Consider the following 13,036-nt stretch of genomic DNA (forward strand, 5'->3'; position numbering starts at 1 on the left):
ATTCCATTGTCACTGGTGAATCGAACTCCTTTCAAGTATCAGCATGCCAGAAATCTGTGTCTCTAATATTGATGATAAGAGACTTGTCGTAGTATAGTCCTTCACCTTGCAGCCTCTAGGTATATTTGAACAGGCGAAGAAGCAGTCTAGCAATTAGTTGCATACTAAGCATGCAAACAGTGGTAATGTCTCGATCGGTTGAGATATTCTAACACTACGACACGATAGAGTCTAGATATGAGACATTTGAGGTGTGAGCCGTACAAGTGCGCAGAATATCAGTGTGAATTTGCAGCCAAGTCCCTAACCCCGTTCTAATATACCTAGGAAAGTGGCTTGCAGTTATTGCATACAATACATGTTGGCCGGGTTTCCTTGCTCAACCATGAACATGACACACCTGGTATGCCTGTTGAAAGTTAAGCCTCCACTTCCCTTTCATCCCTCCCCCTATCAATTGCGCGCCGGTAGTGTTCGGTAATGCACGAGAGCACATACTTGATTTCCAGGATAGGACTTCTTATAAAGTCTACGTCCGAACCTGTCCGTTCCAACCCTTAAGTAACATAGGGAGGAAGTAATTCCAAGTTGAGCTTAACGGCGGTACCACATGCGGGTGATCCTTGTGTGCCGCATCTTCTTTTGAAGTTGAAAGATTCCGTACATCAATGCTTCGGAGGTGGGCGGACCTTAAGTTGTTCCCATTAGCCAACGTCATTGTAGGAATGGTAAAGGGTATACAAACATCCGGGAACATAGACATCCACGGGTACGATTCTATCGCATCCGCGAACAACAGAATAACTGTAATGGTAATAACCACCACCATTTGCACAACTTCCCATACTGACGACCCAACGAGGGTCAGGCATTTGGTCGTACACCTGTCTGAGAGCGGGAGCCATCTTATTTGTCAATGTGCCTGCCACGATCATCACATCCGATTGCCGAGGTGATGCTCTGAAAATGATTCCAAGACGATCCTGATCATATCTGGGGGTCGAAAGATGCATCATCTCAACTGCACAGCAGGCGAGACCAAAGGTCATGGGCCACAAAGAACTTTGGCGGGCCCAATTAGCGACTTGGTCAAGCGTGGTACTACACATGAATCAGTATAAAGTACCCATCTCATGCGTCTCAGGCAACAAACAGGACATATTGCATAGCACCCTCCTTTTTCTCCTGGCTCGGTAAGGGCACCTCTTTCCGCACCTTTCCAGAAGCAGTGAGCGCTTGGCCAGACTGTCCCCGCTGTTCGATTGCTGTTGCCGACTTAATTGAAGAGGTCGAAAGGAACGAAACTGGCTGAATTCGGAAATGGCAAGATGTGATACGCGGTCGCACTACATGAGTTCAGCAATTTAGTAGTAACAATTGGAGAACACATACCATGAAGAGCGCTTGGGATGGCGCCTGGAATGGCGCGACCGGTGAGAGGCAGCATGGCTGTATCGCTCCCAGTAACAATGTGCACAGAGATAAAAAAGAAGCGACTTTGCGTACAAAACCCGTATGAACTGTCAGAAGAGTGGAGGCTTGTAGTCCAGTCTGTCAATGGTGGCAAGATATTATCAGGATGGTCGAGGCTCAAATTAAGAGTATCATTCTGCACTATTGGTACCAATGGAACGCAATTTCTGTAAGTTACTGTAACGAAACCTAATTCAGTTCGTTGAATCCAGTGTCTCGCATTTACTCTGTGTATAATACCGTATTGGCACGTGAGCCACGGACAAGCGGCTAACATTGTGCTAGTGTAAGTTAGATTCTAAAGAGCTTCATTGGCTGGAGTCATCAAAGCTCGGTATTCGAATCCCTCCTTATCTGGACAGCGACATGGATCTCATCGCTACGTGGAGCAAAGTACTGTAGATAGATGGATGCAGGTGAAGAGCATCCCGTAACAGAAACACCAATAGTTCCACACTATCGATAGGCGTCCTAGCAGCCTGGGCTGTATGAAAGATGATGCCTTACTAAAACGGGCGTATCTGAATAGGATCTTCACAATGTGGCTCTCTTTGAAGATCATATAGAACAAGGTCGGACAACGCAGCGAGCACTCATAAAATCAAGATGTTGGCAATGGCTTTGAACGGTAACCATGAAATTCCGAAGATGTATGAAGTCAACAGATAAGGGAATCCACATGTGGAACAGCTACAATTAATAACCATCCTACGTTCGAACTTCGAAGACTTAACCAGACCGAATTCCAAATTATACGTACTGTGCAGTCTATACGAAGATATGCTGGGTCAAACTTTTCCTGTCCTTAAGAGTGTAATAATGGGGTGGGGGGGGCGCAATTGACCAAAGTTTTAATTGCTATATTATTATACTCTTGTCTTTGAAGTGAAAAAGAAAAAGGAAAAAGAAAAGAAATATGTTGTTAAGCTTTGAATTTGGATGATGGTTCAAGCGTATGAATCAATCAATGCATCTCTTCTGCCAGTGAAGAATATCTAAATAGGTGGCTCGAACATGTGGCTGATCCGCATGTGGATTACGTTAGTGAACTAGTATGGGGTTGTTCATGGGTGGGTTAGGTATCATTGACATAACTGGCTCAGCGCCTACCTTCTCCGAAACACAGAAGCCAGGAGATCTCGCGTCCCAAGAACGATGAAATTGATGGTTTTTATCTGAATTCAGTGGGATTGATTTCTTCAGCAGGCCATAACTGACCTGGAGCTATGGCTTTGCCTAAGATTGCCTGTATCGGCGTCATTGGGAAAGCTGTGAGTCTTCATATCCTTCATCTGCTGCGCCAGTCTTAATGTAGGAATCAGGATAATCCACTCCACGTGTCGCTGTTCCCTCCCTATGTGGAGTCCACTATTGAGTTCTCTTTTATATTGAATTCCTGTCTTGATATCTTTGAAATACGCCGCAAACAGACGTCAATTGACCAAGATCTTGGTCTTTTGCAGGCTGTGGACGAGAGACTTGCAGCATATGGCTGGCTTTCTACTACGGGGGTAAAATTCCTAGTTATAGTTGACTTGATTGGACAGTCCATCAGTGATGAAGGACCTAAAGGTTCCACCAAGTCGGGGTTAAGGGAATTTGACCTAAAAGCAGTACGTTTGTGTTTTTCTCCTGCATTCGAAGTTCTACATGTTGAACAATACACAAGATTCTGGGCTTCAATCACTAATGGTGCCCACCTACAGGTTTTCCGAACTCTCCAAACAGCATATGTGCAGTTGCTACAGAATCCGTTTTATCGACCGGACGAGCACATGGCCACAGCGAAAGCCGTGTCATCTTGCACTTCGCAGATCACAGATCAGAGGTTCATTAACGAGGTCAACCGAATTGGAAACTCATGGGTTCCGACTGTAGCCTCCCTTTAAAAAACCATGAACCCATGCTATGTGGCAAACAACCTACCGCTCTACACACTATCTTCGAAGAATCTCGATTTTGAAGATCACTTGTACTTTTGATGACTCCCACCCTTGGTATCCTCCAATAATCATGGGTATAACACGCACAGGATTCGGTATAGCATTCTCTGATGTACGGCATTCGTAGGAGACATCTGTTGATCGCAAAGTATCAGTTGATAATATCCAATGTTTACCCAGTGCTTTGTATAACTCTACGCTGTGTACTACTATAAGTGTATAATACGTGATAAGAGGATTGAGGAGTCAAGTCGATTTGACCAATCTGGTCATCATGGGATGGGTATATAGTGAAGACACAGCATGTGGGGCAAAGCATCTCGCCCGAGTCATCCGTTTCGATCATGTGGAGGGTCACTCTCAGTCTTGTCCAACGCAGAAAGAACATTTGCAATCTCCGAGGGGTCAGATATAGACCAAACACCGCCGCCTTTCACCATAACCTTACCGACCTCTTTCCCAACCAGATTTCTACCGACTTTCCCAGGTCCAATGCCAATCCAGCGTGTTACTGCATGCGTCTGATCTAGGTATCGAATACTGTCCCACCATTTTACCGTATCGACACACTGCTGTGACAATAGAAACCTGAGTTCTTCCTTGGAATTGAACGGTAAGCCCGAGACGTTGGAGATACATGGCATTCGTGCTGGGAAATTGATATTCATATGTTCAAGGGCACACTTCATGTAGTTGGCTGCTGGTATCATAATGGGACTGTGAAAGGGGCTTTCGCATCTCAGTCTCACCGCACGGGGATCGTGTCCTCCAAATTGACGAAGCTGGATAAGCAGAGCTCTTATTTTTGCAATGTTGCCGCTCAGTACAATCTGATTTCTTGAATTGATATTTGCCACCATGACTTGTTGGAATGCCTTGTACCATTGGCTCGAATCATCTTTTAGACTCGATGGGCCAAGTCCAATGAATTCGTAAATGGTAGAAAGCAATTCACTCATGTGGTCGGGCTCACAGACAAGTGCTATCATGCCATATTCATCGCCTGATCTCTTGATAGCAGCTCGCGTGCATTCGGACATTATCTCTGCACGCCGTCTCACCAACTTCAGTGCATCGCTAAAATCGAGATAACCTCCAGCAACGAGTGCTGAGAACTCCCCCAAGCTATGTCCAAGTGTGGCATCCACTCGTGAGGTCGTCATGAAGCCGAACTCCTCTTCAAGTATTCGAAGGATTAGTATCGATGTTGCCATTATAGCCGGCTGACAATTTTCGGTTTTATCGAGCTCCGAATTTGGTCCTTCGGAGATGATGTGAGACAGTTTGAAACCCAGGATCGAATCCATTTCGTCTAGGAATATGCTGGATATTTTTGGGAACCTCTCAACCCAAGAACTTGCCATTCCCACACGCTGTACACCATGACCTACACGGTAAAGGCGTCAGAACATAGGCGAGTTCAAAATACAGGGTATGCAAACCAGGAAAGAAGAGAGCAGTGCGCAAGGCTGTCTCTGCGGTAATGGGGCTGGCATAATCTCGCTGGAAACTAGGTTTTAGCTGAGTACGACAATGAGCATGGTATCGGGGTGCTTTTATGCGAAAAGATAGTCTTGATTTCGGTGATAATGCAAGCATGTTTTGTAGGCCTCAGGAAGAAAAATGCCCTTGCTGTTATTGCAGGACATAGCCTTCAGATGCCATCGGCAAATGTCAATATTTCTTACAGATGAATTCGCGCTGCCTTCAAATGTAAGTGCAGCAACAGTAGCCGTAGCACGAACAAATGTGTTCTTGTGTAGTCACGTGATATTGAGTACTGACAGCCACAGAACGTGTCAGTGATATGGGGGATTCTGTACTAACCTTGAAGATTTCGGAGCTGTTGAACGCTGGGTATGTAGATTAATGGGTATGTATTACCTGGCTATGTATTACTGGACTAATAAACCGATAGCACTAGTGTCAGGATGTAAGAACGGGATGGAAAATACAATGTCTACATAGTATCACAATCCTTTTTGATATTTCACGTGTTTAATAGATATAGTATTATCCAACAAGTAGTTATAAACAGGGACTGAAGGTTGTTTACATTTTAATTAGGTAAGTGCGATTCTGTTTAACTAGGAGAACTTGGCTCTGCAGGTATCTATGGGTGTCTGGAATCCTATCAGAACTGCTGACCGCCTTCGGAGTGAATTAACCTCCATACCTAGTACCTATCAATATCGCTATTTGAAATAATATACTGTTTACATACAAATTTTCAAATCAATCTCCATCACAACTGTGGCGTGTTACGATTACTTTTCAGATGCGCGCTTCTGAGCCACGAAATCTACACAGGGTCTTCTTTGTACGCAATTAGCTTGTGTCTGGTCCTAAAAAATGTTTGTACCTAAGACGCTTTCATCCGCAGCTTCTCAGCGCAACCCCCGGAGGCGTCAGCGTACGAACTCAGACGAATCACCAAAGCCTCCAAGTGCGAAAAGACAAAGATCTAATCTCCGTCAAAAAGACTTAGAACTAGCGTCTCACAATCTGAACAACAATCACACCAAGCTCGACTTCCAGGAACGCCAGCCGTCAACTTTAACTGACGAAGGCGTCGCAAATTCAGAAACTGCTCATTTCCACAGAAATATTCCTATACGAGCGGTCAAAAGGCCTGAGAAGCGCGAGGATGAAGGTGAAGGAACAGTGGTGCTTGTAAGTGGTTCTCGATCACTATTCAGTCTACAAGATCCTTGGATCGCCCATCTGACATAGGCTTATGCATAGTCTAAAACGGAGTTCTACACCGTCACCCAGCTACCCACTTTGCCAGACCAGGTGCTTGGTTTACAAACAGGCGAGTACTGCTGACCCCTTCGCCACCACAACTATAATAACACAGACATGCAGGGCCTTTCAGAGGTTCATTTGGAACTAGTCATGGATATGCTTTAGCCTTAACCAAATCGCATGCCATTGTCTGGGCATATTCGACCACAGTCCCATCGCCTTCTCCTGCAGATGTTTTCACCCTTGCAATACCCGAGTCCTGCAAAGAGCCTGGTAACACTGCCCCCCTTGGGTTGCTCTTATCTACCGTTGCAGGTGGTGTTCCGGGGTTGATGGTGGTCATGCCATATACCGGAAAAATCATATACTGGGAAGCCATATCAAGTGCTGCAACCTTAGCTTTCTCCAGGCAGAAGCACTCTGGCATCCAAGGCTGTATCCCTGGCTTGCTCTCGGGCGAGCACGCTACAGACGTCATAAACAGCGAGCCATCTGGTGTCGTTGTTATATTTTCTACTGGAAGGGTTGCCCATATAACCATCAGAGATTGTCAAGGGAAGCCAGCAATAACTGTCTCGTTCCTGAGAAGCCCCGCAGGTGGCGGTAGACCAGGCTTACTTGGAAGCTTGAGAAATGCTCTTGGGGGTGGCTTTTACAGAAAAGACATTGCCGCAGTTCGAGCGGGCGAATCCCACCAGCGTGGACAACGCGATGTCGTAATCGCTACGTCTCAAGGTCTCTTCGAAATTTGGGATACCCACTGGAACAACGGTAGCATGCTCAAACATCAGCATGATGTATATGATCTCTTGAGTGAAACACTTGGGCCTCTTATCGTTGGTCAAGCCGATGATCATAGGTTAAAGGTTTTAGATTTTGTCTTGGCCGACTGCAAAAGCACTAATGCTCGTGACGGGCCCAATTCCTCGCTGATAACAGCGGTTGTGGCATCCGTCTCACATTCTGCCCCCGGCACCGTTCGGGACATGTTTGTCGTCCAAATGCGATTTTCGGACGATGTTCAAGTCTTATCTACTAATACGATTGATTTTCATGGACTGCGCACCCATCTCGACTTTCCGCGTGTCAGGTTGTTTGTACCAAGTCCCGGGCATACCGCTTTCATTGTTGTTGGGCAGTCAATTGTGTTGCTATCATTGACCATTTCCGAACACCCTACTATTACTCAGGATGCGGTTTCCGTAACTCAGCAAGGGCGGGCATTCAAGGATATTATTCCTTTACGTTCTGGAGAGAGCTACGAGATCTTAGGAAGCGGATGTGAAAACCAGAGTGGTGAGGGCTCATTAGCCGCATGCCTGCTCATGGTTCGAGATTTCGGTATCATTCGTATTGCAGCTTTGCCGAGTGAAAGAACAAAGAGCAACGTTGATGATGGCCGCATCACTGCGAAGCATAAAATCGAACAGGCTATATTCTATGGCACAATGACCAAAAACCCACTGAACCTTACAGGTGATGACGGAATAGGATTCCCAATCAGCGAGACGGAAAATGCTGCATTGGAAATATGCCAGGAATTGATGCGGTCTGCATCGGAATTCATTCCATCGAATGGGATTTCCGTGGATCAAAATTTGAAACTGCGAGCTAAAGCACTCGACGACCTCGCCCTCTTGTTGACACAGCAGAATGAGACCATCCGCCGAGAAGTCTGGTGGCAGTTACTTTGGAGTGCGGAGAAACTGGCTGCTCAAAGAGCTATGTGGAAGTTGGAAGACGAAGCCAGGAAATGCGCGAGCAAAAACTCAACACTGCTGGCGCACATAATCGGGTTAATGAGCGAGAAGTTCAAAACGAAGATCGAAGAGCAGACCAATGATTGCGACCCAGTGCGCCATTGGTTTCTATATGATACTTTTCAAATGGAACATATCGTGCCGTGGATCTTTAAAGCCATCAAGCCTCAAAAGGGAAGCTCTGCAAAACAGGGACGACGGATGTCGGAGCAGCTACTCGAGGCTAGTGACTTGTCCCTAGCAGTTCTGGAGACTGCGTTTCGTTATCGAGACGAGAATTCTAGCCGGTATGGCATTGGCGACGGCTATCTGGAGGACGGCATATTGACGGGTGACTACACTGGTCTTTCGGAGTTCTGGACTTCTCAGCGCTATTGCTATATCGAATTTGGACATCTGCTGGATCTGGAGCTTGATAGCTGCAGAGCTTGGATCCAGAAAACAACGATTGGAGTTGAGCTACCCGAAACTCAAATTGTGAGAAGGATTGCCAAAAATAGTTCTAGGCAGCTTCAGATTTTAGGGCTCATGCACTGTGAACGAGTCCGTTGGCTCTCGTCCCAAGAGAGTCAGAAACTTATCGACGAAAGTATTGCGACTGAACAGGCTCACATCAAGCAACGGAAATGGCAGCTATTCAAGTTGGCCGGAATAGGGCATCTAGATGATGCCATTATGCTTGCCGAACAGTTCCGAGATATGGGAGCGCTCGTGGAGCTCATAATCGAGCTTCAGGACCAAACCAAGAGCCTTGTGACACATCAAGATTCGCCAAACAAAAATGCAGGTGCTGACGAGAACGCGTCTGAGCGACTCAGTCAAAAGATATCCTTTTACTTTGAGAAATTCGGGGAGTCTTGGGCCGATTCTTTTTTCTCCCGGCAGATCTCCATGGGTCAATCCGGAATACTTTTTGCGATGAAAAAGTTCCAGCCCTTCGTCACTCAGTTCTTACGAAAACACCCAGCTTATCTGCGGCTGGGCTGGATTAATGATGTGATCGGTGAGAATGACTATGAGGGCGCTGCCCGATCCTTGGAGAAGCTTGCCACGAAGCATGAATCAGATATATGGAGTCATCGTGTTGAGTTGTCCCTAGCAAAGCTTGCAAATCTCGCGGTCTGGGAGGAATCTCGAATGCCAGATAGTCTAGTCGTTCGCAAGAACGTCAGACGCTTGGAAGATTTTGCGGAGGTTGATGCCGTCCAAGAAGTGATATTCGCCTATGTCGCGCCCGCGTTACACAATGCAATCGATCAGAAGGCGGAAATTGATATCGCGATTGAACAATTTCGCAACCCAACAGCCGCGGACAGGCCTTCATTGCATGAAATATTTAGCGATGCTCTGGCCAAGATTGTCACTCGACAAGTTCTCAGCTCGGATGAGTTAGTAGACCTGCTAACGCACATATACCTATCCCAGGTCTCTGAACAAGGTCAGGATGAAATCGTGGGGAAACAATTCTACCTAGCTTTGCGAATCATCCGACTCTCTTACGACCAGCGAGATCCACAATATCATGCAGCACTACAGAAATTGGTGTGGAGAAGATGCATGATAGATAACAATTGGGAAAGATTGGAAGAGGCAGCTGAGGGATTGGGAATGGACACCGAAAGTTTCCTTTATGCCACAACACTCTCACGTACCCTTTGTTGGTGCCTCAGGGACGGTATGAAATTGACTAGTGGAGAATGTCCTCAAGCATATTACTAACTCTGTTCACAGGCCTTGATGAAGATTCTAACTACCCTTCTATATACGTCCCTAACGGCCCGCACGACGTGTTGCTAAGCGATTCTGACGCTGATCTTATTACAACACGTTTTCCACCTGAGCGGCGTGCCCGCATCTCTCGTGATCTCGCCAGGGAAAACGAAATCCTACTTCAACAAATCGAAAAAGGAAAGCTTAATTTCTGGTTCAAGAACCTTTTTGACTCAGCCAAGACCACGCGTCAAGAGCCTTCTGGGGTTTCCACCGAAGATGACAAGAATGGCAATGCGCATAATGAACCGCAATACGATTCATCAACTGAGAAGGCACAGCTGAGTTGGCTCTAAGATTTTAGAACAACACTCAGCAATATCTGAGTTCTTGACTAGTGCCTGCACGCTATAAATGAGCTCAATTGGTTGCAGACATGCTTCTCTTCCGTTCCGCCCTTTTGTACATTCTTAGTAATCCTTTCCTGGCGCTGACATGTTTTCAGTATCTTCTAGCAATGCAATTGTCTGATAGTTGCCTTCCGTAGTTTAGGGCGAGGTTGCGGCATCTTCTTATCCACATTTAATGATTTCTTGAATTAGAGCAAGGCACCTGAATTGCACATGCAGTCAAACTATCTCATCATATTTCCTAGCAGGGGTCTTTGATAAACTGAAGATCGTCACCTTTGTGATACAAAGCTCTTGCTGGTTTACCGTGTCTGTGCAGGATCACTCTTGAAAAATCCTCATTTTGATCCCTGGCTACCTCGCCTGATATAGCTATGGCTTGTTCGAAGGGACTTCACTACCTTCAGTGGTATCACTGTTGATGCTATCAACTTTCCTTACCATGTCGTCATCCGCGGGAAAGGCATCGGGCCCATGCACAGTCTCTTCAAAGACTGGCTCTGGTTCAACGGCTTCAAATTTTGTCTTGAAGTCCGCAATTCCCTGGGCGCTACTGTTTGAGTGACGTCGTGTGTTTGTAAACTTGTAGCCATAGTCGTGCACTTCATCGCCAGAGCGGCCCCTGGAGGAGGGTCACTGGATATTCCTAGGGGCCATGATGGTGAGAGACGCCAGACTACTCAACTAACCAGTTTCGTTTTCCGCCTCCATCTTTCTTTGTCTTCCGGGGATCAGCATCCACAGGTCCTGACTTGGCAAAATAGCGGGGAAGACTCTCTTGGCCTAGAGCTCCCCCTTCGTGCAATGCTGAATGATCTGGATCGTTGGTTTTGTGAGACCGCGTCACTATGGAGTTAACTATTGAGTGCGAAATACAACCAAGCCTAGCTTTTGGGTGTGCATCCAATGATGCGCACACCAAATATAGCTCTTAAGAGAGATGCTTACTTTTCATAGAGGTGGACTTTCTGCGTTCTTTTGATCGAGGAAACTAGGCACATAATCAGTGATTTTCATCGAGCGAATGCAAGTCATTAATATACATACCTTGCTCGATATAAGAGATTGGCTCTATTCAATATGTCTGTAGACTTTAATGAATAGTTAACATAAAGTGCCCGGGGCTTGCCTATTACAAGCCCGATACCTACTTTAGCGGCCCACGGTTTCCAGTGGATATAAAGCGATTGGCTTGTTAGACAGTAATGTGTGATGTGGAAATAGGTATTATGTTACTGTTTGAGACTAAAGATATTGTAATTAGGCATTGGACAAAAAGGCACTTTGTACTACTTGTACAACACTCGCAGGGGTCGGGTCAGTCTTTATATGCAAATGTGTACAGAGTACCAGCCGTATCATTGTACTATATAGGTGTCAATCACTAGAAGCATGTGACCAGGAATACATTGTTTGTATGGTGAACTTATGACCTCATTGACTTGTAATGCGTTGATGAGCCAAGGGTACTAGTGCTGTAATCACCCATGAGCATCAACTTAATTGGACAATGCATGCATCGAGGGCCCACATAAGTGGGACTCAACTGAAGCTGAGTGTCCACGATCCGCTAGCGCCTGGTGCGCTTCAGGAGTGAACTGTCTGCAACTACTAACCACTCGGCTATCCGGTTAAAGACTAGAATTCTGAGTTTGTTGACTCAGAACGCGCATCACTTGTAAGCTTGCAGTGAATACTAAATGTGAGGAGTTTCCGGATTCTTGCACTGAGCACATAGACCTGTGTGAATATATTATCCAAGCAAGAAAAGGAATGAGTATAAATATTGAAAAGATATAAAGTTCAAAAAATAAAAACGTCTAACGAGTATAAAATGATTTGACAATTTAGTAAATTTGTTTATTACTATCACTAAATTATATTCAATGTCTGCGAACTATGTAAATCATTCTAAATTCTTGTAATTAGAGCAGGGCAGCTGTAAGGAACTCTTCTAGGGGCAAAAGTTCAAAACAAGACCATAAGGCCATCATTACCCGCAGATACCTCTGCGGACCCCTAGAATCCCCTATATACTAAGGTACACCCTGGGAGGAGGTGGATAACTATCCTTATAAGGATTACTTCCTTATATATATTACAGGTATAAATAAAAGAAATTTAATATTTGACTGTTATTTTCTCGAAAATAATAATTGCTTGTAAAATATTTCATGGCTTTATAGTCTATTATAATTCTTTTTATAAGATTTATTTCTTTTTACCAATATTATTATTCTTTAAAAACTTAAAGAACTTAATAATCGTAAGTGATTTTTAATCTAGAATTCTATAATGTTATTTTATTATAATCATTTTTTATAAATAAAATATAATTTATATCCACTAGCTATTCTTACTTTTCCATAATATTTTCAATGAATATATTTTTTTTAATTTATAAAATTTTTTCTAAGTTTCTTTTATTGGAAAGCTTAAATTTAGTTTTCTACATATAGTTTTAATTCTTTATATAATAAGTCTCCCAGAGATCAAGCTATTTATATTATTACATTCATATATATAATTAGATTTATTATATTTTTTATATTATATCTAATAATTCTAATGACTTCTTTACAAAGAAAATCTAATAAAAAATAATATTTTACATTTAAAATATTATACCAGGAGAAAACTTACAGGAATGCTCTAAAAGTTTTACTATAAGATTTTTCTAATAACTGAATCTGTAAATAATAAATATTTAATAATTTTCAAAATTATTATTATATTAAAATAATAATTATTTAAAAGAGACCTGATCAGAAAACTATGATATATAAATAATTTATAGATTTAAATAAGATACTAAAAAATATAAGATAATAATATTTAAAATTATAAGATTTTTCTACCAGTCTTTTATTACAGAGAAAATTTTAGCAAAGAAATAAAAAAATTTATATATATAATAAAACTGCCAGCTAGGCCTGTAATAAATAAAAAATATTATAATAAATTTTTATAATTGAAAATTATATTTATATAG

At 43.6% G+C, this 13,036-nt stretch overlaps 5 protein-coding genes across 5 annotated transcripts; 2 read left to right on the forward strand and 3 right to left on the reverse strand.

Annotated features, from left to right (window-relative positions):
* Positions 1-191: 191 nt before the first annotated feature.
* BO79DRAFT_183065 (NuoB/complex I 20 kDa subunit family protein) lies at positions 192-1,572 on the reverse strand. Its single transcript, XM_025680259.1, has 4 exons — positions 1,393-1,572; positions 1,154-1,346; positions 746-1,101; positions 192-689 (listed from the first exon to the last, which is right to left on the reverse strand). Exons 1-4 carry the CDS (start codon positions 1,445-1,447, stop codon positions 595-597), a joined length of 699 nt encoding a protein of 232 aa, XP_025534283.1. The 5' UTR covers positions 1,448-1,572; the 3' UTR covers positions 192-594.
* A 1,014-nt stretch (positions 1,573-2,586) lies between these two features.
* Positions 2,587-3,554, forward strand: BO79DRAFT_68411 (uncharacterized protein). The gene is made up of 3 exons (XM_025689598.1): positions 2,587-2,744; positions 2,796-3,086; positions 3,180-3,554. Exons 1-3 carry the CDS (start codon positions 2,700-2,702, stop codon positions 3,360-3,362), a joined length of 519 nt encoding a protein of 172 aa, XP_025534284.1. The 5' UTR covers positions 2,587-2,699; the 3' UTR covers positions 3,363-3,554.
* A 123-nt stretch (positions 3,555-3,677) lies between these two features.
* Positions 3,678-5,315, reverse strand: BO79DRAFT_291225 (ACP S-malonyltransferase). The gene is made up of 2 exons (XM_025688971.1): positions 4,859-5,315; positions 3,678-4,803 (listed from the first exon to the last, which is right to left on the reverse strand). Exons 1-2 carry the CDS (start codon positions 5,013-5,015, stop codon positions 3,746-3,748), a joined length of 1,215 nt encoding a protein of 404 aa, XP_025534285.1. The 5' UTR covers positions 5,016-5,315; the 3' UTR covers positions 3,678-3,745.
* A 341-nt stretch (positions 5,316-5,656) lies between these two features.
* On the forward strand, positions 5,657-10,243 carry BO79DRAFT_291226 (putative nuclear pore complex subunit Nup133). Its single transcript, XM_025688972.1, has 4 exons — positions 5,657-6,089; positions 6,162-6,231; positions 6,285-9,599; positions 9,656-10,243. Exons 1-4 carry the CDS (start codon positions 5,769-5,771, stop codon positions 9,988-9,990), a joined length of 4,041 nt encoding a protein of 1,346 aa, XP_025534286.1. The 5' UTR covers positions 5,657-5,768; the 3' UTR covers positions 9,991-10,243.
* A 34-nt stretch (positions 10,244-10,277) lies between these two features.
* BO79DRAFT_248834 (uncharacterized protein) lies at positions 10,278-11,454 on the reverse strand. Its single transcript, XM_025685742.1, has 6 exons — positions 11,444-11,454; positions 11,196-11,235; positions 11,092-11,135; positions 10,993-11,035; positions 10,734-10,902; positions 10,278-10,666 (listed from the first exon to the last, which is right to left on the reverse strand). The coding sequence occupies exons 4-6, from the start codon at positions 10,997-10,999 to the stop codon at positions 10,417-10,419; spliced, it is 426 nt and encodes a 141-aa protein (XP_025534287.1). The 5' UTR covers positions 11,000-11,035; positions 11,092-11,135; positions 11,196-11,235; positions 11,444-11,454; the 3' UTR covers positions 10,278-10,416.
* Between the last annotated feature and the right edge of the window lie 1,582 nt (positions 11,455-13,036).

This window comes from Aspergillus costaricaensis (genome assembly GCF_003184835.1).
Source record: "Aspergillus costaricaensis CBS 115574 unplaced genomic scaffold BO79scaffold_56, whole genome shotgun sequence".
Classification (NCBI taxonomy): domain Eukaryota; kingdom Fungi; phylum Ascomycota; class Eurotiomycetes; order Eurotiales; family Aspergillaceae; genus Aspergillus; species Aspergillus costaricensis.